This window comes from Palaemon carinicauda, chromosome 4 (assembly GCF_036898095.1).
Source record: "Palaemon carinicauda isolate YSFRI2023 chromosome 4, ASM3689809v2, whole genome shotgun sequence".
Classification (NCBI taxonomy): Eukaryota; Metazoa; Arthropoda; class Malacostraca; order Decapoda; family Palaemonidae; genus Palaemon; species Palaemon carinicauda.
In genome coordinates, this window is record NC_090728.1 from 174,878,451 (window position 1) to 174,902,992 (window position 24,542).

Genomic DNA, 24,542 nt, shown 5'->3' on the forward strand with positions numbered 1-24,542 from the left:
GGGGCTAACATAGACCCCCAGAATACTTTATTTTTAGAATCTGACAAGAGAGACTCCACTCTTCGTCAATATGACTCAGCGGTCAAAAAACTAGCTAAGTTTTTGAAAGATTCTAGTACTGACTTTATGACACTAAACCTAACGGTAACCTTTTTCAGAACCTTGTTTGAGTCGGGCTTAGCAGCCAACACTATTACTACCATCAAGTCTGCCTTGAAGAAGATTTTTCTAATCGGCTTTAATATAGATCTAACAGATTCATTGCTAGCTTCGATCCCAAGAGCCTGTGCCAGACTGAGACCATCTTCTCGTCCTAGCCCGATTTCCTGGTTTCTCAATGATGTTCTTAAACTAGCGTCAGAAACCGTCAACGATTCATGTGAGTATATCCCTCTACTCAGGAAAACTCTCTTTCTCGTGAGTTTGGCATCTGGCGCCAGGATTTCGGAATTAGCTGCCTTATCAAGGGATCCAGGCCACATAGAGTTCCTTCCGTCAGGAGAGGTCCTCCTCTCCCCAGACAAGGTCTTCTTGGCCAAAAATGAAGACCCTCAGAATAGATGGTCCTCCTGGAAAATCATCCCTCTCCTTCAGGATCCTTCCCTATGCCCGGTTACCACTCTAAAGTCCTTTCTATCAAGGACTTCCTATAAGACCTCGGGACCCTTGTTCATCAGGGAGCGGGGAGGGACTATAACTTTGAAAGGGATCAGACAACAGATCTTGTATTTTATTAAACAGGCCAATCCAGAGTCTTTTCCTCACGTCCACGACATTCGGGCGGTAGCGACCTCAATAAATTTTTTCCATCATATGAACTTTACAGATATCTCTAAATATACCGGATGGAAATCCCCCTCAGTGTTCAAGCGGCACTATCTTAAACAATTAGAGGCCCTTCAACTCGCTACCGTAGCTGCAGGGAGCGTGGTATCCCCCGGACAAATTCCTTCTAACTAATCCCTGAATCCTATATCTTCCACCTTCTTCCTCTTACCTGCCTCACTTACAGTTCCTACCTGAGTTCGGTTTGTTGTATCACACCCATGGGTGTTCCTAGTTCGTAACATTGCCATTTTATTATCATTGTTCAATTTATTCTTCCATACGAACTGTATTTCTTTAGTGTTCAATTGTATGTAATTTGTTCCAGTCTTTGACCTTAATTGGTTTTGTTTTAAGTTAATGTTCTTTTGTCTTCCCTTCCTGGGATATTATACCTTATCATGCTGATGTTATTAAAGACGTCCGTCTTCTACGTTAACTTTTGATTAAACCACTGTTTGTTATGTTGATTTTTATTCGTTCCCGTATAGTTAATAAGTTTGGGTTCGTTTTCTCTGGTACTATTTCACTGCGCGGCACAGGGATTGAGCCCAGAAAAGGGATTTTGACGAAGGAAAAATCTATTTCTGGGCGAGAGACCTGTGCCGCCCAGTGAACCCACCCTATTTGCTCCCCCCCTGTTCAGACCCCAAACTTAAGGGTGCTGTAAGGAGTGATGGGCAAGCGTGGGTTGAGTTAGTAGTACTGGTCTGCGAGGCAGGGGAGGTTGAACGGCACCTCACTATTGGGGGATTTCGAAGAGGAGAAGTCTAAATGGTACGAAACCTCTGGTATTTCGCCCCAGTCTATACCGACACCATTAGGTGAGCGAGCTAGTTCAACCTAGCATTCCTTTACATTTTTTCTCTGGTAATATTAGCAGTTATATTCCTTTGAAATGGTGCTTAAGGAGCATTTCACTGGGCGGCACAGGTCTCTCGCCCAGAAATAGATTTTTCCTTCGTCAAAATCCCTTTTTTACATAGCCTTTACAAGTAATATGTAGTAAGTCCACTATATTAGTTATCTATTGCAAATACCCTATAACTGAACCTGGTTCAGTTGACAATTTTTAATGCTATGTTACATATGTAAGTTTAATTCTGATATATTTTTGTTTCAGATTTAGAGAACGATGATGATGAAGTTATGGAAACGGGCCAATTTGATGATGCTGAAGATATTTAAAACCTATGTGATCAAGGTATAATAAGAATATATTGTTTTGTAAGTTCAGAATTGACTGATTTGTAACGTAAGAATTCTGTATTGATTTAATTACCTATATTAGTGTTTAGTTACTTTCCTGGTTAGTGACTATCAAAGTTGAATGTATGCCGAGGAATATGATATAGTGATCATAAGTGATTTAAAAACCAAAGCTTTCTCTCTGTTTATGTATGGATTGTAATCCACTGTTTGTCAGATTTGTACTTCAGTGCAGAATCTAATCTCAATTAAATGAATTTAGAGTGATTTGACTGCCCTCTGTTGTTGATTAGAATAGTTTAGCTTTAAATTTTGCCAAGACTTGTACAGTACTGCTGGAAATATAAGTTGGTTAACATTAATAACACTTCTTGAAGAAGAGTGAGGTTTTTTCTTATAGAAATTCCTTTTTTTTTTACGGAGTCTATTTTTATACAGTTTCATTTTTCTCTGGCTGTTGATTTACATAAAAAACACAGTAGTTGAGAGCAGTCTGCAGTTTTCTGTAGTGTTTACATAAACTATTACAGTAAAAATTTGCAATATTTGCTATAGTTTCTATTTCCTTTTGAATCGCAAGTAAAGATTTTAAAAGGGTCAATTACATTTGTGTACAGTAGTACAGTACCTGGGTTTTTTAGTTGAATTTGTTCTGGGAGTGAGCTTGTAACCTGAAATGCTCATATTCTTAAACAGTTTTTCCCCCAAGTGATAAAGGAAGTTCACTCGATGCATCCCACCAGTCCCCAATTACACATATACAGTTCATTCAATTTAAAGGTTTGTAATGGAGTTTAGTGAGTAAATTATAACCCCTAACATCAGAAATTAGTACAAATTAATAATTCACAATAAAAAGAAAGAAATATTGACAATAAACTTGCACTTTGCCTTTGAGGAGAGGGTTGGCTGGTGTGAGGGAGATGAGAGAGGAGGCAGTGGGTGTTAATGCTTGGAAATATAATCTCCCTCTGAGCATTTCTGGTAAAATATTAGGAATTCTCTTTCCAGAATGATTGTTCGCTATCACTAACTGAATAAGAATGGGATAAAAATCATGTGAACACTGCGTATGGGCGTGGTGATTTCGTATTAGTCTCATTAGTACTTTTTCTCAAAAAATATGTATATCAATGGAAATTTTTGCATTGTCACTTGTGAACCGAGGTACTACAGTAATGCATTATGATTTTTATCTAAGTCTGTTTTCTAAACTCATCCTCGTATGGAGGGACCACATACAGTGTGGCTTCTGTTGTTTATACTGTACATGGTACTGAAAGTTCTTGGCATCATACCTTTCACCCTGAACATCACTGCTTCTTCCTTTTCGCCTTTAATCCGTTCTCATTGGTCTCTTTCATCTTACCTTTTCTACTTCTACCATTAGCTGTGTCTTGCTCTATCCCCCTAAGGACAAATTCTTCAGGGAAACCCTGTGAGGGTTATTAAATTTTACTGTGGCCTTATTTTACTAATTTACAAAATGATAAGCTTCAGTTGGGAGTGATATGCATGCAGTGTCTGATTTAGAAAAAGCATCGGTCATCAAAATTGTAATTGTTGCATATATTTTTTTAACAAGTTTATAGGTTTTTCCCCCTTTCGTAAAGTAGGATGTCATGTATAAAGCCAATAATGCTTCCCCTTTAGAACAACTTGTACCCCCATTTGTGTGGTTTGTTCAGGGTTTACTGTTATAAGAATCCTACCCTTGTCCCCTTCAGAAGCCACCATTACTTCATCTAAAGAGATTGTTAGAGTCTCGGCTACATTCCTGAACTGCCTAGTAACAGATGAGAAGAGAGGCTAAACCTTAAATAATAGGTCTGTATTGGCTTGACGATTTCATTATTGGTGACGTGGATAATGGCTCTCAGGAGCTGATACTGCTTGGAAGACATCACTTCAGCCACCTGTTGGATTCTTTTCATAGTTGACCAGCAGTCTTCAATACTTGGCAGGTGCACCACACCCAGGTAGATGGTAATTTCAATGTATACCATCAGTTTATGGACATTTCTGAAGAAAAGTGTGCTGACACATACTGATTTGCATAGAAAATGCTATTACCTACAGTAGAGCCTCAGTAAACATTCCCTGGAATTATTCCAAGGGTGAACGAAGACACTGATACTAAGTGGATGAAGTTTGGCAGATCGGGATGCTGATAACATTTTTCCAAGCATGTTCCATCTAGAGCCTTGTGCTGTTCCTGGACTTCTTCATTTAGGGTGCTAGTTCATCCTCATTCACTGGAATGTCCTTAAGCCTAACACAAGTGACAGAACTGTTGAAAGACAACAACGGAAGTAATGATAAGTAAATAAATGTAACGTACGAAATATAAGAAAAGACAGATCAGTAAACACACAAGATGAGGTAAGTAGAGTAATATAGGTAAATACAAAGTAACAACTAACTCAAACTCAGCCCTTGTAACTCGCCAGACTTTGGGCATTAGTTAATTATCGTCATGGTCAATGGTGTCATCATTTATGGAGTCGAGGGTGTCATCATTATCCTCGATTTTACTAACATCCTTGTGCTTTGTAGTAACCCATTTAGGCTGTACAACACAAATACTAAAAACCTGATGTGGGAAGCTGAAAAAATATTGAATTAAGGTCATCATCATATGTATTTGCAGTTTCCATCCTAGCTGTCATAAGTTTCATTTAATAAAAATCGCACTAAAAGTAATTTTGTATAACTAGGCTATATTAGTGTTACAATAATAAAGCATTATTGTTATCTCCTTCAGCAATGCATTATAAATGTTCACTATGTACAGGTAAAAATGCCACACGGAGACGGGGCAATAAAGCTTGCTCAGCCATACCATTGTCACGGAGCACCAGTGAAAAGCCTGTGCGGATTTGGATCACTTGGTACAACTACTATTACTTATTTACTCAATTCTCACTTAATTTAAAATCCCATGCAACAAATTCATTTAGCTGTAGTATTTGAAGTTTTAAAACAAATAGACTTCTGAAGGTTCCTTTTTTTTTTAGATTGCCAAACTGGCCTCTGGCAGGGCCGGCAGCTGCTCTTAGACCGTTGGTCATAACCCTCAGAAAGGTTCATGGGTGGCAAGAGTGATTCAAAATAGAGTTGTACACTTTGAGTGATGAGATAATAGATTCCCTTGCAGGTGGATTTCCTGGACTGTGATGCAGTAGATCAGTAATTGGGTTAGTAGAGAGCAGAGGAATGCTCCTAGTGGCTGAAGACAAGTGGCTTGATCTATGAAAAGTAAGGCCTGCTAAAGGGTTGATATAGCGATTCCCAACCCGGAGTCCACGTACCTCTGGGTGGTGGCAAAGGTAATACAAGGAATCCATGAACATTGGAACACATGTATACATATTTACAGTACAGTAATACCTTGAGATACGAGCTTAATGCGTTCTGGGACCCGAGCTTGTATGTCAAGTTGCTCTTATCTCGCTTCAATTTTTCCCATATAAAATAACTTATAAAAAATTAATCCGTTCCCACCCTCTGAAAAAACACCTAAAAAAAGTATTTTACTGTGGAAAAAAATATATTTTTAATTGTTCTAATTCACAACCTACACTCACAAAATAACAAAGACCTATGTACTGGTTATGATCTGCAATAAAATGTGACATTATTATGGAGTTCTTACCTTCAAGACAGACGGTAGCGGCTAATGGCAGTGTGTGCGGAGGAGGAGGGAGAGAGACTTGACGGCAATACGTTCGGTACGCTACACTTCTGTAACACTACATAACAACTTAAACTTTAAAGTTAACTTAAATGAAATTAGCTTACTGTACACACTTAAAAATAAATGTTAATCTTAAGTTACACTAAACTTAATCTAATTTTGTTTTCATTTTCATTTTTTTTTTTTTTACTTTTCTTCTTCCGGCTTGGCTCTTTTTGCCTCGCTTTTTGACTCTTTCACTTTCACTTTTTGCCAGCCCTTTTAAAATGAACCTATCTAGGGATGTTTGCTTTTGTCTCCCCTTCAAAATGTTACGAAAATTATGTACACAAGTGTCGTCACAAAAGGCTAACGCACGACCACACACCAACTTGTCCGGGTGCCTCTTTTCCATAAAATCAGAAAACTCCTGCCACTTCGCTAACATGTCTCTGATTTCCTTCGTAGAAAGGCAGTCATCCTCTTCCACCTCCTTGCTACCGAGTTCCTGCAACACCAAATGTTGCATCTCCTGGAGCTTGATCAATTCCTGTGCCGTGAGCTCTTCCTGATGCTCCTCGACAAAGTCGTTCACGTCTGCCTTATCTACCTCCAGCCCCATGGACTTTCCAAGAGACACGATTTCATCCACCACAATAGGTTCGGGTTCATCAGGGTCTGGCGTATCGAAACCTTCAAAAGTCCCTCTCAGCAATGGAAGCTGGCCACAATTTCTTCCATGCTGAATTAAGAGTTCTTTGTGTGACACCCTGCCATGCATCGTCAATAATTTTTAAGCAATGGACGATATTGAAATGTTCCTTCCAAAATTCACGTAGGGTGAGATTGGTGTTGTCTGTGACATCGAAGCATTTCTTGAACAAATGCTTTGTGTACAGTTTTTTAAAAGTTAGAAATTACTTGTTGGTCCATGGGCTGGAGGAGTGGCATGGTGTTGGGCGGGAGATAAAGGACCTTGATGAACCTATACTTATCAAAAATGTCCTCTTCAAGACCAGGAGGGTGACCAGGGGCATTGTTGAGGACCAGGAGACATTTCATAAGCAGGCTTTTCTGGGCCAGATATTTTTTGACTACCAGACCAAAGCACAGATTAACCCATTCTGTGAAGAAATGCCGTGTAACCCAAGCCTTAGCATTAGCGGGCCACATCACTTGCAGTTTTTCTTTCAAGATCCCATGGCTCTTAAAAACACGTGGGTTTTTTCAATATTAAACTTACCCGATAATCATGTAGCTGTCAACTCCGTTGCCCGACAGAATTCTATGGAGGGATACGCCAGCTATCACAATACTAGAAGGGGGTGTACTCACCAGCGCCACCTGTGGCCAGGTACTATAGTACTTCTTGTTGACACCTCCTCAATTTTTCCTCTGTCGTGCTTCCGGCAAGACGTTCTGGGATACGCTTATGATCTTGGAGTATTTCACGGCTTTTGGTGAAGTATTTCTCTCAGATTTCGGCTGTCGCTTTACTGGAAAACTTCTATATTAGCTTAGATAGCTATTATTTAGTCCTGATTAACGGTTAACGATCTTTTGCTTGATTTGGAATCCCCACTTGGCTAACTCTTTTGATTCAAGATGTCTGACATTTCACAAGCCCCCACCCATAGACGATGTAGGTCTTGTAATAGGCGTATTCCGAAGGCCTCGGTAGATCCTCACACCGCTTGTTCTGACTGTAGGGAAAGGCCCTGTCAGTTAGAAGATCGATGTGAGGAATGCGCCGGACTTTCGGAACTTGATTTTGTCCGTCTTCTTAAGTATTCAACCAAGTTAGAGAGAGAGAGAGTTAGGAGGAGTTCTTCTCACTCTTCACTTTTTTCCTCACCTCATGATCCCCTACCTTTTCCTCCCCCTGTAGTGGCTACCCCCGAACCTACTATTTGCCCTCAACCTGATATGTCTGTTGTTTTGCGTGCCATTCAGGCTTTAGGTGACAAAGTAGAGTCAGTGGTTAGTGATCACAAGTCTCTTATGGCCGAAGTCAAGGAACTTAAGGTCAAGAGTGCAGTGGGTGGTATTAGTGCCAGTGCTGTGACGAGTGCTAGTGTCAGTGCAGTGCCAAGTGCTAGTGTCAGTGTCAGTGTGGTGCGTGAGGATACTTCTGTGCGTGCCAGTCGTCCTCCCAGTCCGGGACCTCTTGCAAGCTCCCAAGCCCAGGGGAGAAGCAATGTCGAAGGGCAAAAGGGTTCGGCAGGCCTTGATCGGCGCACAGAAGTATCCTCGGTGGTTGCGGGCGTGTCTTCCAGAGACCGTCACTCCCACCTGCAGACGATTGAGCCCGTCTTTTACTCGTCTGCTGATCAATTGTCAGGGAAGAAACGTTGGACTCAGGTCTCAAGACCACTCAAACGCAGAGTCCAGACCTCAAGAGCTCAACCCGGCTGCAGTCATTGGATCAGCTCTGACTCGCCGCAGTCATCAGTTGAATGCACTCCTCCTAAGAGGAGTAAGGTGGTGCCGCAACAGATCTCTGCTGTTAAGGCTTTACCTCAGCAGACCTTAGTGTCTGCCGACCCCAAGTTGACTCTACTGCAGTCCATGCAGTCACAACTTGCGGTCTTGATGCGTGAGTGTCAGGCTGAGAAGGTTACACCTCCTCCTGCGATCGCTCCGCCTAACCGCAGTACTGCCTGCCAGGCGTACGATGTTGAGGCTCCTCAGGATACCTTACCACGCTCTGAGTTTACTGTTTCCAGTGGTGTGCAGCTCCCTCCGCCTTCCTTAAGGCAACCTCAGCAATGGGAACAGGAAGCTTATACCTTACTTCCTCCGCTTCCACTTGCAGTTCCACCAGTGAGGCAACACTCTCTTGAGGTACAACAACCTCTCCCATCCATGAGTCAGACTCCTCAGCTCTCGCTGCAGCGAGCTCAACCCTCCTCAAGGCAAGCACCTCAACACCTTAGCCTTGCGCCTCAGGAACCTCAACTCGCGGGACAATTACTGCGTTCTGCGCAGCCACTACCTCATCGCTCACAGCTCACACCTCAGGAACCTCAACTCGTTCCTCAGGAACCTGCTACTGCGCATCCACCAACCACTCAGCAAGCGCAACTCTTGAGTTCAGACACTCATGCCAGGAGTCAGCCTCCTCCACCCATGCGCCTACCTTCTGCTACTTCTTTTGATCAGCCTTTGCAGCCTGAGCCTCAGGTGTTCCCTCAACAGAGTCTTGAGGAGGAAACCACAAGTATTGTTGTTCCAGCTCGTGCTGATTCTGCTGTTCAGCATACCTTACCGATCTCTTCGCTACACTCTGGTGATGAGGTGTCGGATGATGAGGCTGCACACCTGGATCCCTCATCAGACGTGGATGAATCCAAGTCTTCTCCACCTCCTATTGACTTTCGTAAGGTCTTGGCTCTTTTTAGAGAGGTATACCCAGACCACTTTGTCTCTGCTATCCCTCGCTCTCCGCCATCTGAGTTTTCGCTGGGCATGCAGCCAGCTAAGTCTACATATACTAAGCTCGTCTTAGCAAGGTCCTCTAAGAGAGCGTTAAGGATTTTAGGGGAGTGGTTGCAATCTAAGCAACAACTTGGAAAGACTTCGTTCATGTTTCCTCCGACTAAGCTCACTTCTAAAGCGGGCGTTTGGTATGCCACAGGAGAGGAACCAGGCTTGGGAGTACCTGCCTCTGCCCAGGCTGACTTCTCAAGTCTGGTAGACTCTCCTCGTAGAACAGCAATGAGGCGCTCTAAGGTTTGCTGGACCTTCTCAGACCTTGATCACCTCCTGAAGGGTGTTTTTAGAGCATTTGAGATGTTCAACTTCCTAGACTGGTGCCTGGGGGCCCTCAGCAAGAAGACCTCCCCTGCGGACAAGGATTCTGCCATGCTCTTAATGTCCTGCATGGATAAAGCCATTAGGGATGGATCTGGCGAGCTTGCATCGATGTTTGTGTCAGGGGTTCTTAAGAAAAGGGAACAGCTTTGTACCTTCCTTTCCTCCAGCATCACACCTTGTCAAAGGTCTCAACTCCTTTTCGCTCCGCTCTCGAAGTTCCTTTTTCCCGAAGAGCTTGTTAAGGACTTGTCTGCTGCCCTGATACAAAAGGACACACATGATCTTGTGGCCTCATCGGCTCGTAAGACTAAGGTTGCTACCTCAGTCCCCAGGACTTATCGCACCCCAGTGGCTGATACTCCTGCTACGAGGTTCATTCCGCCCTTTCGTGGTAGAGCCCCCAGCCGAGGAAGCTCCCGTCCAGACTCTTCCAGGAGCAAGTCTAGGAAAAGTTCCAAGGCTTCTAAAGGAAAAAACTGACTCTCCGCATCTCCAGACAGCAGTAGGAGCCAGACTCAAGATCTTCTGGCAAGCCTGGGAAAAGAGAGGTGCAGACGCCCAGTCTGTCAGTTGGCTGAGGGAGGGTTACAGGATACCATTCTGCCGCAAACCCCCTCTGACCACATCTCCCATCAACCTCTCTCCCAACTACAAAGAAGAGGACAAGAGGCTAGCGTTGCACCAGGAGGTGTCGCTCCTTGTACAGAAGAAGGCAGTGGTTATAGTCCGGGACCATCAATCCCCGGGCTTCTACAACCGTCTCTTTCTGGTGGCCAAGAAGACAGGAGGTTGGAGACCGGTGCTGGACGTCAGCGCGCTCAATGCGTATGTCACCAAGCAGACGTTCACGATGGAGACGACGAAGTCGGTCCTAGCAGCGGTCAGGCAGGAGGACTGGATGGTCTCGTTGGACCTGAAAGATGCCTACTTTCACGTTCCTATTCATCCAGACTCCCAACCTTTCCTGAGATTCGTTTTTGGAAAGGTTGTCTACCAATTCCAAGCCCTGTGTTTTGGCCTAAGCACAGCTCCTATGGTGTTTACGCATCTGATGAGGAATATAGCAAAATTCCTCCACTTATCGGACATCAGAGCCTCCCTTTACTTAGACGACTGGCTGTTGAGAGCCTCCACGAGTCGTCGCTGTCTGGAGAGTCTCAACTGGACTTTAGACTTAATCAAAGAACTGGGTCTGTTAGTCAACCTAGAAAAGTCTCAGCTCATTCCCTCCCAATCCATTGTGTGCCTGGGAATGGAGATTCGGAGTCAGGATTTTCGGGCTTTTCCATCGGCCCCAAGGATAAGCCAAGCCCTAGATTGCATCATGAGCATGCTGAAGAGGAGCAGTTGCTCGGTGAGACAGTGGATGAGTCTCACAGGGACCCTTTCATCGCTGGCCCTGTTCGTCGAGCTAGGGAGACTCCACCTCCGCCCTCTTCAATTCCATCTTGCAGCTCATTGGGACAAGGATTTGACTCTCGAAGCAGTCTCTATCCCAGTCACCAAAGAGATGAAGACCACTCTCTTGTGGTGGAAGACCAATCTCCTTCTCAGGGAGGGCCTATCGTTGGCCATTCAGACCCCCAATCTTCATCTCTTCTCAGATGCATCGGACTCGGGCTGGGGCGCGACCTTGAACGGACAGGAGTGCTCGGGAACGTGGAACGAGGAACAGGGAACGCTCCACATCAACTGCAAGGAACTACTAGCAGTTCATTTAGCCCTGTTGAACTTCAAGTCCCTCCTGCTAGGCAAGGTGGTGGAGGTGAACTACGACAACACCACAGCCTTGGCTTACATCTCCAAGCAAGGAGGGACCCATTCGAGGAGCCTATACGAGATCGCAAGGGACCTCCTCATTTGGTCAAGAAGTCAAAACCTCACTTTAGTCACGAGGTTCATTCAGGGCAACATGAACGTCTCAGCAGATCGCCTAAGCAGAAGGGATCAGGTCATTCCCACGGAATGGACCCTCCACAAGAGTGTGTGCAACAGACTTTGGACCTTGTGGGGTCAGCCTACCATAGATCTGTTTGCCACCTCCATGACCAAGAGACTTCCGCTGTACTGTTCCCCAGTTCCAGACCCAGCAGCAGTTCATGTGGATGCTTTTCTGCTGAACTGGTCCCATCTCGACCTTTACGCATTTCCACCGTTCAAGATAATAAACAAAGTCCTTCAGAAGTTCATCTCGCACGAAGGGACACGGCTGACGCTGGTTGCTCCCCTTTGGCCTGCAAGAGAATGGTTCACAGAGGTACTTCAATGGCTGGTCGACGTCCCCAGGACTCTCCCTCTAAGAGTGGACCTTCTACGTCAACCTCACGTAGACAGGTTGCACCCAAACCTCCACGCTCTTCGGCTGACTGCCTTCAGACTGTCGAAAGATTCGCTAGAGCTAGAGGCTTTTCGAAGGAGGCAGCCAGCGCGATTGCCAGAGCAAGAAGGGTTTCCACTCGTAGAGTCTACCAATCTAAATGGGAAGTCTTCCGGAGCTGGTGTAGAGCCAATGCAGTATCCTCTACCAATACCTCTGTGACCCAAATAGCTGACTTCCTATTACATCTTAGGAATGAGAGATCCCTTTCAGCCCCTACGATTAAAGGGTACAGGAGTATGTTGGCTTCAGTTCTCCGCCACAGAGGTTTGGACCTTTCTTCCAACAAGGACCTTCAAGACATCCTTAAGTCTTTTGAGACTTCTAAAGAGCGTCGTCTACCCACTCCAGGCTGGAACCTAGACGTAGTCTTAAGGTTCCTTATGTCCCCTAGGTTCGAACCTCTCCAGTCAGCTTCCTTCAAGGACCTTACCCTCAAGACTCTTTTTCTCGTCTGCCTTGCAACAGCTAAAAGAGTCAGTGAGGTTCATGCCTTCAGCAAGAACATTGGTTTCACGACCGAATCTGCAACATGTTCTTTACAGCTCGGATTCTTAGCTAAGAATGAACTTCCTTCGCGTCCTTGCCCTAGATCGTTTTAAATACCTAGCCTCTCCAACATGGTAGGTAACGAGCTAGAGAGAGTTCTTTGCCCTGTCAGAGCTCTCAAGTATTATCTTAATAGGTCTAAACCTATTCGAGGACAGTCAGAAGCCTTATGGTGTGCCATCAAGAAACCTTCGAGGCCCATGTCCAAGAACGGGGTTTCGTATTATATAAGGCTTCTGATTAGAGAAGCCCATTCTCACTTAAAGGAGGAAGACCTTGCTTTGCTGAAGGTAAGGACCCACGAAGTAAGAGCCGTAGCTACTTCGATGGCCTTTAATAAAAACCGTTCTCTGCAGAGCATAATGGATGCAACCTATTGGAGGAGCAAGTCAGTGTTTGCATCATTTTATCTTAAAGATTTCCAGTCTCTTTACGAGAACTGCTACACCCTGGGACCATTCGTAGCAGCGAGTGCAGTAGTAGGTGAGGGCTCAGCCACTACATTCCCTTAATCCCATAACCTTTTTTAACCTTTCTCTTGAATGCTTTTATTGTTGTTTTTATGGTTGTTACGGTAGGCTAAGAAGCCTTCCGCATCCTTTTGATTTGGCGGGTGGTCAATTCATTCTTGAGAAGCGCCTGGGTTAGAGGTTGTGTAGAGGTCCTTTAGTAGGGGTTGCAGCCCTATATACTTTAGCACCTTTGAGTTGATTCAGCCTCCAAGAGGAACGCTGCGCTCAGTAAGGAAGACGAACTTAAAAAAGAGGCAGAGTAACGGTTCAAGTCGACTTCCTTACCAGGTACTTATTATTTCATTGTTATTTGAGATAACTGTTATATGAAATATGGGATACTTAGCTATCCTTTAATCTTGTACACTGGTTTTCACCCACCCCCCTGGGTGTGAATCAGCTACATGATTATCGGGTAAGTTTAATATTGAAAAATGTTATTTTTATTAGTAAAATAAATTTTTGAATATACTTACCCGATAATCATGATTTAATTGACCCTCCCTTCCTCCCCATAGAGAACCAGTGGACCGAGGAAAAATTGAGGAGGTGTCAACAAGAAGTACTATAGTACCTGGCCACAGGTGGCGCTGGTGAGTACACCCCCTTCTATTATTGTGATAGCTGGCGTATCCCTCCATAGAATTCTGTCGGGCAACGGAGTTGACAGCTACATGATTATCGGGTAAGTATATTCAAAAATTTATTTTACTAATAAAAATAACATTTCTGAGTGGTACACCAGCAGTGGCTTGACCTTACAATTACCGCTGGCATTGGCACACAAGGCTAGAGTTAACCAGTCCTACATGGGTTTATGGCCTGGTAGTCTCTTCTCTGCCGTGATGAATGTCCTCCTGGGCATCTTCCAGAAAAGGCCAGTTTCATCGCAATTGAACACTTGTTGGGAGATGTATCCTTGTTCTGCGATAATTGAGGCAAACGTTTTGACGTAGTCTGCCGCTGCTTTCGAGTCTGTACTTGCTGCATCCCCATGCCTCAAAACCGAGTGTGTCCCTGTCCGTTTTTTTTTAAATTATCCAACCAGCCACGACTGGCTTTGAAGGTTTCCGCTGGCGTCAAAGTCTCCTCTCTCTCAGCTGCTTGCTTTCCTTTTAAGTCATCGTAGATTCCGCTGGCCTTTTCTCAGATGATTGTCTTGGTCATGCTATCTCCCGCCAACTGTTTCTCCTATATCTATATTAAAAGAAGCCTCTCCATCTCATCATGAATATCACTCCACAGCTTGGAAAGGATGGTTAGTCCTTTGGAACGCTTGGTGCTCTTTATAGCATCCTTTTGCTTGAGGATGGTACATATTGTTGATGTACTCCTCTCATATTGGCGAGCCAGCTCAGTCACTCGTACACCACTCTTATGTTTTTTTATTATTTCATGCTTTATCTCGATTGTCATCATACGCTTTTTCTTTTCACTACCCTTCTTTGCAATTGCTTGCTTTGGACCCATTGCTTATTCACTTCTGTGCTGATTAACGCAAAAAAACACGTAAAAAATGCAAACACTATGGCCGATGCTCGGAGATAAATTTACACGACGGAGATCCAACGAGAAAGAGCGAGCGATGCTGTCCTTGTGAGCAGCCTCTTGCACACTCAGCCGCATAGGGAACCATCTCAAATCCTCGTATCTCAAATTTGTCTCGTATCTCGGGGCAAAAATTTGCTGGAAACTTTCCTCGTATGTTGGGACACTCGTATGTTGAGGTATTACTGTAAAAAATTTTGTCCGAGCTTTTACTCTCTTTCCCACTGAGTTTTGAAATAAGGTAGAAAGGAAATATAATTCCATAAAAATAATGAATGAATAGTAAAGACGATGTGGAAATGGGAACATGTACTAGGGAAGCCAAGATTAGTGAATCGTAAGACCACCAGTTACCAAGTGTGGTATGGGTACAAAATGGCAATTTGCTACTCATAATTACTCTCTCATATTTCCAAGTTTCAAACATACAAGATCCAATAAGAACATCTATTGTAGATGAGATACGGGAAAATCATAAAAGCTATTATATAATGAATTAACTAATTTATGAAAATTATAATACAGTAGTTATATTTTATGATTCATGGTGTAAGAATGTGGGAGGAATTTATGCTCCTGGTTTTAGTTAACTGCAGCTCATCATGAATCTTTAAACATCTCTTGCACAGTCTTGCTGGTATTCTAAATTACAGAATGTAAATTTACAAAAATAAATTTAATGGGAAAATCCCAGGACTAGAAATCAAATCCCTGGATCAGAAATTGGGCTAAACATGGCAATGATCAAAGAATATTGAGAGCCTTGGATAGAAACCCTAGACTGGAGCTTTATTCACGTCCAGTACAGGATCAAGCTTCAACTATATCTCACTGAACAAAATGTATGATTGTTTTGAAACGTTTGAACAGACAACCTGACAAAGAATTCCTTGGTACAGTATCAGCAAAAGAAGATAATGTACATTTGTTTCTTTCCTGTATTTATTTTATTTTTATCTGCTTGTCCTATTTAAGAATCTAGTAAGAAGAGTTAGGGGTTTAGTTAATCAAGTCAGCATGTTAAGTTGAAAGGACTTTCAATATCCTTGGGGGCCACAAGAAAATTCATTTAAATAAAAGATTTCCTTAATAGTGGAAAGCTTGGGAATCACTGGGTTAATCCAATTGATCCTCAAGGTTCATAAATGACAAAGCAAATATGCACCTCCTAAATATAAAACTAGTAAATCTCTCCCTGATTATTAGAGCAATGGAATAGTTTTATCTATACTCAAAAGGTATTTGCTTTATTTATAAGGTTTTAAAAAAATAGAGCATTATTATTACACGATCAGGGGTGAGTAATGTAAATGCTATACTGTACTGTACAGTATTACCATAAACTACAACATGATAACCATAGGTAAAAAATTTAACAAATAGAAAATGGGTTTTATATTGCACATTACTATATATATTGTAGACATTCTTTTATATACAGTATCTTTATCACTTGATTATATATGTACCATTGCAATTACTGTACTGTATTTTAATATGTTCATGCGAGTTGTGTGACTGTGCTTTCGACATCTTTTCTTATCACTTGTGATTGTATCAGTATCTAGAAAGTGGCAATGGTTTTGGACACAAAATTTACCTAAGACGAGGAGCACCTAGTAAAGAATTATGGGACCCTTTTTCTGGAAGAAATGTAGCAAAGTGAAATGAGGTGGTCTGAGGCCAATGTCCTTTTTACTCCTGTGAGATGGCCGGGAAAATTGAATTGTATGATAGCATTCTCATTGCTTTTCCCTCAGTTGCTTGGGGTATGGTATTTGCACTTTCAGACCCTGAACTGATATTGCAAATTGATAAAATACCATGCTTTAATGTTCTGAATGTGCATGAATGCAGTAGAGAAGAGAAGGAATACTGTACATGGTATTTGATTTGTACAAGGAGAGAATGCAGATTGTTTCAGCATTTATGGGAACCAAGGTCAAGGAGCAGATATGGGAAGGACAGTGATTGTGTGCTGGTGGTGAGAGAGAAAGTTTTAGGAAGAATGGGGAAGAGTGAGTCTGCTAATATCTTAGTAGTTCAAAGGTAAAGCATAAGAAGATAAACGTCGTTAATGGTGATAATTATACATTGTCTCGTGATGGAGAAGAAAAATAATCTATGCTTCCTGGATTGCGTTGAATCCCTTGAAATCGCGTTCAGAAATTTATTTAGGTTGTAGTTTCCTTCACACAGTATTGAGGGATCTTTTGGTGGTCCCTTCCCAGGCTTTTGTCAATCATTTTGAGGTAGCTGATGGTGTGGAAATTTTCTTTCCAAAACTCTCGGAAGGTGAGGATGATCCATACGTGAACTTAAAGCAAAGCTAGAACTTTGCTTTTTATGGACAGCTTCTTAAAATTTTAGATCGTCTGTTGATCCATGGGTTGGAGTACTGTATTGGAGTGGTGTTGGGCAGGAGGAACTTGATTCTAAAGGAGCACTGGTTCATAAGTAGGAAGGCTTTGACTAACAGGTTCTTCTTTATGAGATGCTTTTTTTTACTTCAAAACCAAAAATCTCATTGCCCCATTCCACAAACAAAATGAAAGTCACTCGAGCCTTGTCTGACCTCCACTTAATGGTCAATTACTTCTGCAGTTGAGATATACCAAGAGGTTTGATTTTGCAATCCCCACTGGTATTAGCACAGAAAAGCAGGGTTAGGCAGTCTTTCATGGGCTTGTGACCAGGAATTCTCTTTTCTTCTGTTGTAATGAAGGTCCTCCTGGGCATCAAATTCCAAAGCAGAAAGGTCTTGTTACAATTGAATACTTTCTGTGGCAAGACCCAAAATCCATGAACCTTTTAAGTTATGTAACGAATGCATCGGTTGCCTTGACAAGAGTTTGCAGCTTCACCGTGTTACACAAAACTATGGATGCCAGTTCCTTTCTTGTATTTCTTTATCTTTTCTAATGTACCTGCTGCCTTTTTAACAAGGTCAGCATACAACACCTTTGCAATTTCACAAATAATGTTCTCAGTAATTATAACTCATGATACTGTAACTACTTTTCATTAATCCAGTTCAACTCTTTTACATTATCAAGAACATGTGGCTGTACTTTTGTCTATGTCAGCACCCCTTTTGCAACATCAATTGATTTTATTTCTTTTTTCTTGGGAATTGTATATATTGTTGATGTTGTACAATTGTGCATTTTTGCCAGGTGTACCTTGTTCATTCATCTCAATAATTTCTTTTTTCACTTCTACAGTACAGTAATCATCTCTTTACCATCTTTCTTAATCATCTTGGAGGGCCATTGTCATGATATTGTACTGTACTGTTAACTTGATGGTGAATAATAGCAATCACAATTTGATAAAGAACACACAGCCACAACTCTACACAGAACAGTTCTAAAGACGCTCGCACGATAATATAGTTGATGCTTCTACAAGTATTGCTTTTAAACTGTCAGAGTTAAGATCTGAGCAGGAGGGGTTGCAAGCTAGGGAAAAACAAAGTGGCATAAAAATCATGTGAGCACTGCTTGGGTCGGGTATGAGCACCGCACAACTGCATTCTGCGCATTATATGCCAGTCTTGTTAGTACAGTACTTCAGCACTAAAAATTACCATACAGAGTAAACTTTTTTCTCGTGGACCGATACAATGGTCGTAAACCAATTTGAGTGTGTATAATAGTAGTCAAAATTACTTGTAAACAGAGGTACTACCATATACAGTACAGTATTATAGACAACAGACTTTGATAGGAATTAAAGACCACTGAAGCAGAAGTATGGGCCAAGGTTCAAATCATGAATGTGCATTAGATGATAATTGCATCAAATTTCTTCATAAGGATTGTAGAAGGTGGTTGAGGATATAAGAGGATAAGAACAATTAATGCATGAAGGTGGCATATAAATAAGAGATAGGTTAGTAAAGGAAAAAGTCTAATTATTTGAGGTGCTTTACAGGACAAAAGAGATCATATACTTTTCAGGCATAGAGGATGATGGGTGGGGTAGTGTAAGATAAAGTTAAAAAAAAGGGGGTTTGATAAAAAGGATGGTAGAACATGAGCAAAAAAGAGTACCCTAATGTAGGTGGAACAAGAAAAGTTGACAAACAATCACTTATTATTTGCAATTTGTAGATGCTGTCTTGGTGAACTCTTTGTTAATAAAGTGGATATTTTCAATATTACTTTAATGGAGAATAAGAAAGATACACAAAACTGAATGACAAGAAGTCTGAGATTGAAAATAATTTTATGGAATTACAATTGAGATTCTCTAGATCATCGATGAAAGTGTATCTGCTCTTTTGAATAGGGGTGAATGACTGAATTATTAAGGCATGGGATTACTTTTCATAACAGATTTTGGTTAAGGCAGCATATAGTAGGATTGATAAGGTAATTAGTATGAATTTAGACAAATTTATGTACAATATACAGTAGGTCAAGTGTTTTGAATAAATACTTTTATGAGTCATTAGAAAATAAAGGATTTTGAAAATTGAAATAAGGGACACCTAAATTGGAGAGGTAGTTGAACAACACAGACACACAACTTACATGAAGTTAATCCTGCTGTAATGTAGAGATAAGTCCTCAGCTGAGTCAAAATTGTCCAGGACCTACTTCATTGACTTATATTGTTTTAAGGTGCATCCATTGTACATTTTATAACAAGCAGCTGTTCATTACATGTGTTAAATCATTACAATATTAAAATCAAGCATGTTTTACAGTTTTGAAAGGTATTGTTACTGAAATTTCTCAATTATATTGTATTTTTTCCAAATTTTGGAAAAACGGGACAAAAGCCGTCCCATGAAGGGTTGATGTGGAAGAACGGGACAAAATCCGTCCTGGGGAAGGTTAATACGGGAGAACGGGGACAAATGTTAAGAATATGAGACAATCTCATCAAATACAGGACGTCAGGTCACCCTGGCTCTGAACAGCCTCATAGACCCCAACAAAAAGCTATAGATCTCAAATTCATCAATTTGTGATACTTCTTGAGAATGTTAGATGACAGGCTATCATGACGATACTGTACAGTCTGATTGGATATTCTGAAGAAATAAATTTTGGCACTGATCGCCAAGTATGCCTACAGTATTATCGCGATGTCAGAAAAATTAATTTACTACCCATTTGTTAATAAATAGTTTGTTAAGAATATGTGTACTTTATTAGGTTAGGTTAAAAAAAATGAGTGTTAAATAATGAAAATTTTACAAGTATTATAGGCCCATTCACTGATCAGTTTTGCTGATGGTGTTTTGAATTCTTTACAGTTCAATTACACTAGTTTATAAAGGATACCGAGGAAAACAAGAAGCCTGTTATGCAAAATGAAATTCTGAATGTGAATTTTTCTGCTAAGACCGTTTCTTCTGTATTTTGTATTTAAGCCATTGTTTTAATAATGTTTATAGTAAAACAAATATACGTAATGTAAATTCAGGTCTATACAAAACCTTTACATCGTTATTAAAGCCTACTATGAATTGTTTTTGGACTTTTGACTTGAGGTATATTTTTGTTATAGAATCAATAGATATGAACTCCAAATTCTGAACTATATCTCACAAAACATTCAAAATGATAATGATAGTGATTATGATATAAATAATGATGATAATTAAACTTAGATAAAAATCATATTGTATGTATGCATTTCTCACCCCTTAAAGTAGTGATTACTGAAGGGAAAGTCTGTAATTGATAAACATTTGAATGATATCTATAAGATAATATAAGAAATTAGAAAATATTCTTCTCAAGCTACTTAAATATCGTCGTTGTGCATATATGTACGAAAATGAATTAGGATGGAGAAACCCCCTTAGCTAGAGCGTTTAAACAAATTGACGCGTGAATTTAACTCGCTCGCCAACAGCAGTCTATAAATCGTAGGAACTCTCTCGCCATATGCATATTTTAGCGGGAAATATCCGACATCTCATTGACTGATACTTTCTCAACTCTGATTGGTGGTTGTATGTGACGTCATGCAATCGTATTTTTTTATGAATAAATTTAACCGGGTAGGGATAAAAAAAAACTACTTATTTCAGATATATTATGACTGAAAATTTAGATTTTTCAGGAAACTGGCTACTATGATAAATGTGCGTGTGTGCGATTCCTGTGAAAACAAACTTGAACATTTTTATTAATAATTTGATAAAATAAATAATAAATCTTGTTGAACAGCAATAGTTTAATAAATACGTCTTATTTGAAGGAATGCTTACTTCTCTATGCTTATTTTTTGGGGGGAGGAGGTGTTGGGCTACTGTGTGTGTGTGTGTGTGTGCTGCAGTAACTGAAGGAAACCGCCAATCCCAGCTGAGGTAGATTTTGACCAATCCGTGGACATGAATTTACCACCAAGCTAAAGTTCTGGAGGCTGTCTGAATTTTCCCCAAAAATATCCCTTCAAATATGGGACGGAGCTGAATGTTTTTATTTTCAAGAGAATTAAAGATGTATATATATATATATATATATATATATATATATATATATATATATATATATATATATATATATATATATATATATATATATATATATATATATATATATATATATATAGAAGCAGTCCCTTATAAGATGCTTTGATAACATATTTTATCAGAGAGATAAAGTTTGATTCACTATATCATTATCTTTATTCGTGACGTCATCAAGAGTAGAGTGAATTTTACAGCTTGGTTTTGCTTGTTTGTTGGTTTGAATAACCTATCATTATATTATATCGATCTTGAATAGTGGATTAATTACGTAACTTGTATTCGCATTCTGTTATATTTCAAGCGTAACTACAATTGAACAAATGAAGTATATATATTTCAGATAAATGATAACTTACAAACTGCAAACTTTATGTAAGACTCAAAACATACATTTATTTAGTAATAAATATGAATTTTAAATATTACTGTTGTATGTATAAAAAATAAATATCCGTGATTGGCTTGAAAGGTTAGTGTCGTCACTGCACATCGCCAAAGGTTCAGTATGTATAACGCCTACTGTACGTAGTATATAGACCATTGGAAAGAAATCCCTCCTGTGAATGAGATTCCTTTTCCAACAGCAGCTCATAAGCCACAAGAACCCTCTCCTCATGCGTTTCCTTAGCGGGAAATATCTGGCATCTCATTGGCTGATTCGTCTTCTGGTGTGATTGGTGGTTGTTTATGACGTCATACAGTCTCGTATTTTATGAATGAATTCAACTGGGTAGGGGTAAAATAGCTATACTAATTATAGATAAATTAAGATTTAAAAAATACAGTTTTTATGAATACAAACTTCAAATAGTATCACAAAAGTATTGAAATATATAATGGAACTTGTTCAAATGCTTTAGCTAAATAAATACGTAAATTTCAAAGGAGTAGTTAATTGGGTTCTGGCTACGATGTTAGATGTGTGTTCGGTGAATTTGTAAACAAAGGTAACAACCAATCACAGCTGAGAAGATACAGCCAATCAGAGGACAGGAATATCCCGCCAAGAGAGAGTCCTCTAGTCTTATGAGTTGCTGTTCGGAAAACTTGCCTGAATTTCTATAAAATCGCTTTTAAACGCTCTAACAATGTGGGCGGGCGGGCGGGCGGACCTAAAGTTTTTTTTCTCTCTTTTTAAGGGGACTAGATTTTTTCAGAAAACGCAGTCAGTCTCTTGATAACCTATTTTATCAGAAGGATACATTCTAATTGCAAAATAATTATCTATTAAGAAAAATACGTCATACGGAGTAGGATGAACTTTAAAAGCTTGTCTAAATGACTGAGTAATTCTGTTTGCTGACCTGCATGAAGTATTGAGTGATACGTGACTAATATTCGATATTCAAATAAATACATTATTCTCCCAAGCTTATATATTGAAGGAACTACAGTACACGACTGTAGTACGCATTTTGTTACTTTTCAAGTATAATGTAAATTATTCGAAGGAATAAATGATTGTTTTGGTTACGATGTTAAGATGAAAATTTGTGGACAATATATCTTTTTCTTGGAAGCATGCCATGCATTAAAATATGTAAATAGAGAAATTACTTGCTTGGTGTGAAGGTGGTATAAGACTATGCTGGTGGCTTAGCTATTCATGTCTTTTATAGTTATCTTTATGGATGGAGTAATGTGCAATATCAGAAAAAAGGAACTCACTGTAGATGCAGATTGCAACAGCTAAGTGATGGGATAAGAAAGAGATTTGCGAATAAAGTCACGAGCCAGTGTAAGTAGGGAAAATGTCATTAAGATAAATGAAATCTTAGAAGAAAAGGCAAGTAACTTTAATTTGGATGGTGACATCAGTTCATTCTTCTACGTGTTTGGAAATAAATGTAGGCTATTTTTCATGGTAGGATGGGGTGAGGAAAGTCACAGAATCGGTGGTAGGCTATACTGGAATCAATATTGAGCCAACTCTGCCATATGGACATGATGTGTGGATGTGGAATGTGAATAAAAGATTAGAAGTTAAATCTGTTTACTTGAATTGTTTGTGTAACATAAGTTAACCCCACCCAATATTTAAGAAGAGAAGAAAATACATGGCAGAAACAACTAAAAAGCAAATCAGCAAATTGATGAAAACTTAAGTTTTAATCAAGTATGTAGGTCTTCATGTTAATTAACATATTAATACGAATAGAATAGTCTTAGTAAGTTGTTAGGAAACGTTAAACATCTTTATAAATATAAGTTACGAGGAGAATAATTTGTCGAAAAAAAATGGTTGTTAAATGCATGAATGTTTATAAAATCTAATAAACAGTAGGCCTAATAGCTCATCCATTTTCCTCCTTAATCTGCTTTGCATTAATACGTAACTATATAATAAACAGCAAGATAATAAACAATGTTATGCATTTTAACCTCCTTTGATATCTATTAAAAAAAAAATCTGCTCTCGGTCCTCATAGATGCGGTTTCGAGATTTGTTGTAGCCCCTGTTGTTACAGCAAGTAGCCCTACGTACAGTCCTTTCCTTTCGGTTTCTTTGGATTTTAACGTACAACTAATATTGTGAATAGAAATATTACAACGTGAATTTATTATATATTCGTTCATTTTAAATCATGTTTTTAATAACTTAGCTATGGGTGCACAACCATCAAATATTGGTGTTTATCGATCAGGTTCTACCACGCGTAATATGAAACAACAGAAGTGGTCTCTGTGGTTAAGTTACTTTGCTAGTAACTATAACAAAGGCTGATGATAAGGTTACCGACTTTTCCATTAGCCTATTATTGAGTAACTGGGTTAATTTGTTGATTTCTGTGAGCTTGCATTGTGACATTATGTTGTTTCCACTTGCTAGAATGTAACCGAGTATTGTCAAAGTTTTCCTATTGATAAAGGTACCTAAGTATATAAAACCATGGTCTTGAAGAATATATGGTACATCCTAATGCCAACAACTGCTTACATTTTTTAGAATAATCTAAGTGTTGATTGTAATCTAGTTTTATTTTTGGTTGTGTATTTTACGCTCCTTTGCCGGATGATTTCGGAACTATAGTACGACTACGTGGCACGAAATTCCCGCCAAAAATACTTGTCTGGAAAAGTAGTGTAAAGGTCGAGAATGTTCACCAATTCGTCATCAATTATTGTCTTTAAACATACGAGTGAAAGAATTTTCCAAGAATTACTTCTTTCTGATATTAGCTGATCCTGGGAGGGAAGATGAAGCCTGACCCCCATCCCGAAGATGGAGAATGTTCATCAATATGCCGAAGGTAAGTGAAATTATGTGAGTAAGACACTAATCATATTCTTTGCAACTGGGCCCCAAGTATTTGTGTTATAGGCAATATTGGATTATGCTAGTGTTAAAATGGTTCGGGCTCGCGGGGAAACTGAACGTACAACTTTAGTACAAGTGAATTTTATGATTGTTGTTGGTGGTGGTGATATGTCTGCGTAATGTCAATTACTTTTTCTAATCTAATATTCTTTTGTTTGTAAATATATTTTGACATTTATTGGCAGCCTGGATAGGCTAATTTTATGAAGTTGGTT

At 40.0% G+C, this 24,542-nt stretch overlaps 2 protein-coding genes across 2 annotated transcripts in view; both read left to right on the plus strand.

Annotated features, from left to right (window-relative positions):
• Positions 1-2,581, plus strand: part of icln (chloride nucleotide-sensitive channel icln) — a 60,328-nt gene extending 57,747 nt beyond the window's left edge. The window contains exon 5 of the mRNA XM_068372753.1: positions 1,949-2,581. Within this exon, the coding sequence (XP_068228854.1) occupies positions 1,949-2,013 (65 nt within the window). The 3' untranslated portion in view covers positions 2,014-2,581. The remainder of the gene's footprint in view (positions 1-1,948) is intronic.
• A 21,566-nt stretch (positions 2,582-24,147) lies between these two features.
• Positions 24,148-24,542, plus strand: part of LOC137640209 (phosphoenolpyruvate carboxykinase, cytosolic [GTP]-like) — a 129,655-nt gene continuing 129,260 nt past the window's right edge. Inside the window, exon 1 of the mRNA XM_068372755.1 lies at positions 24,148-24,259. Within this exon, the coding sequence (XP_068228856.1) occupies positions 24,207-24,259 (53 nt within the window). The 5' untranslated portion in view covers positions 24,148-24,206. The remainder of the gene's footprint in view (positions 24,260-24,542) is intronic.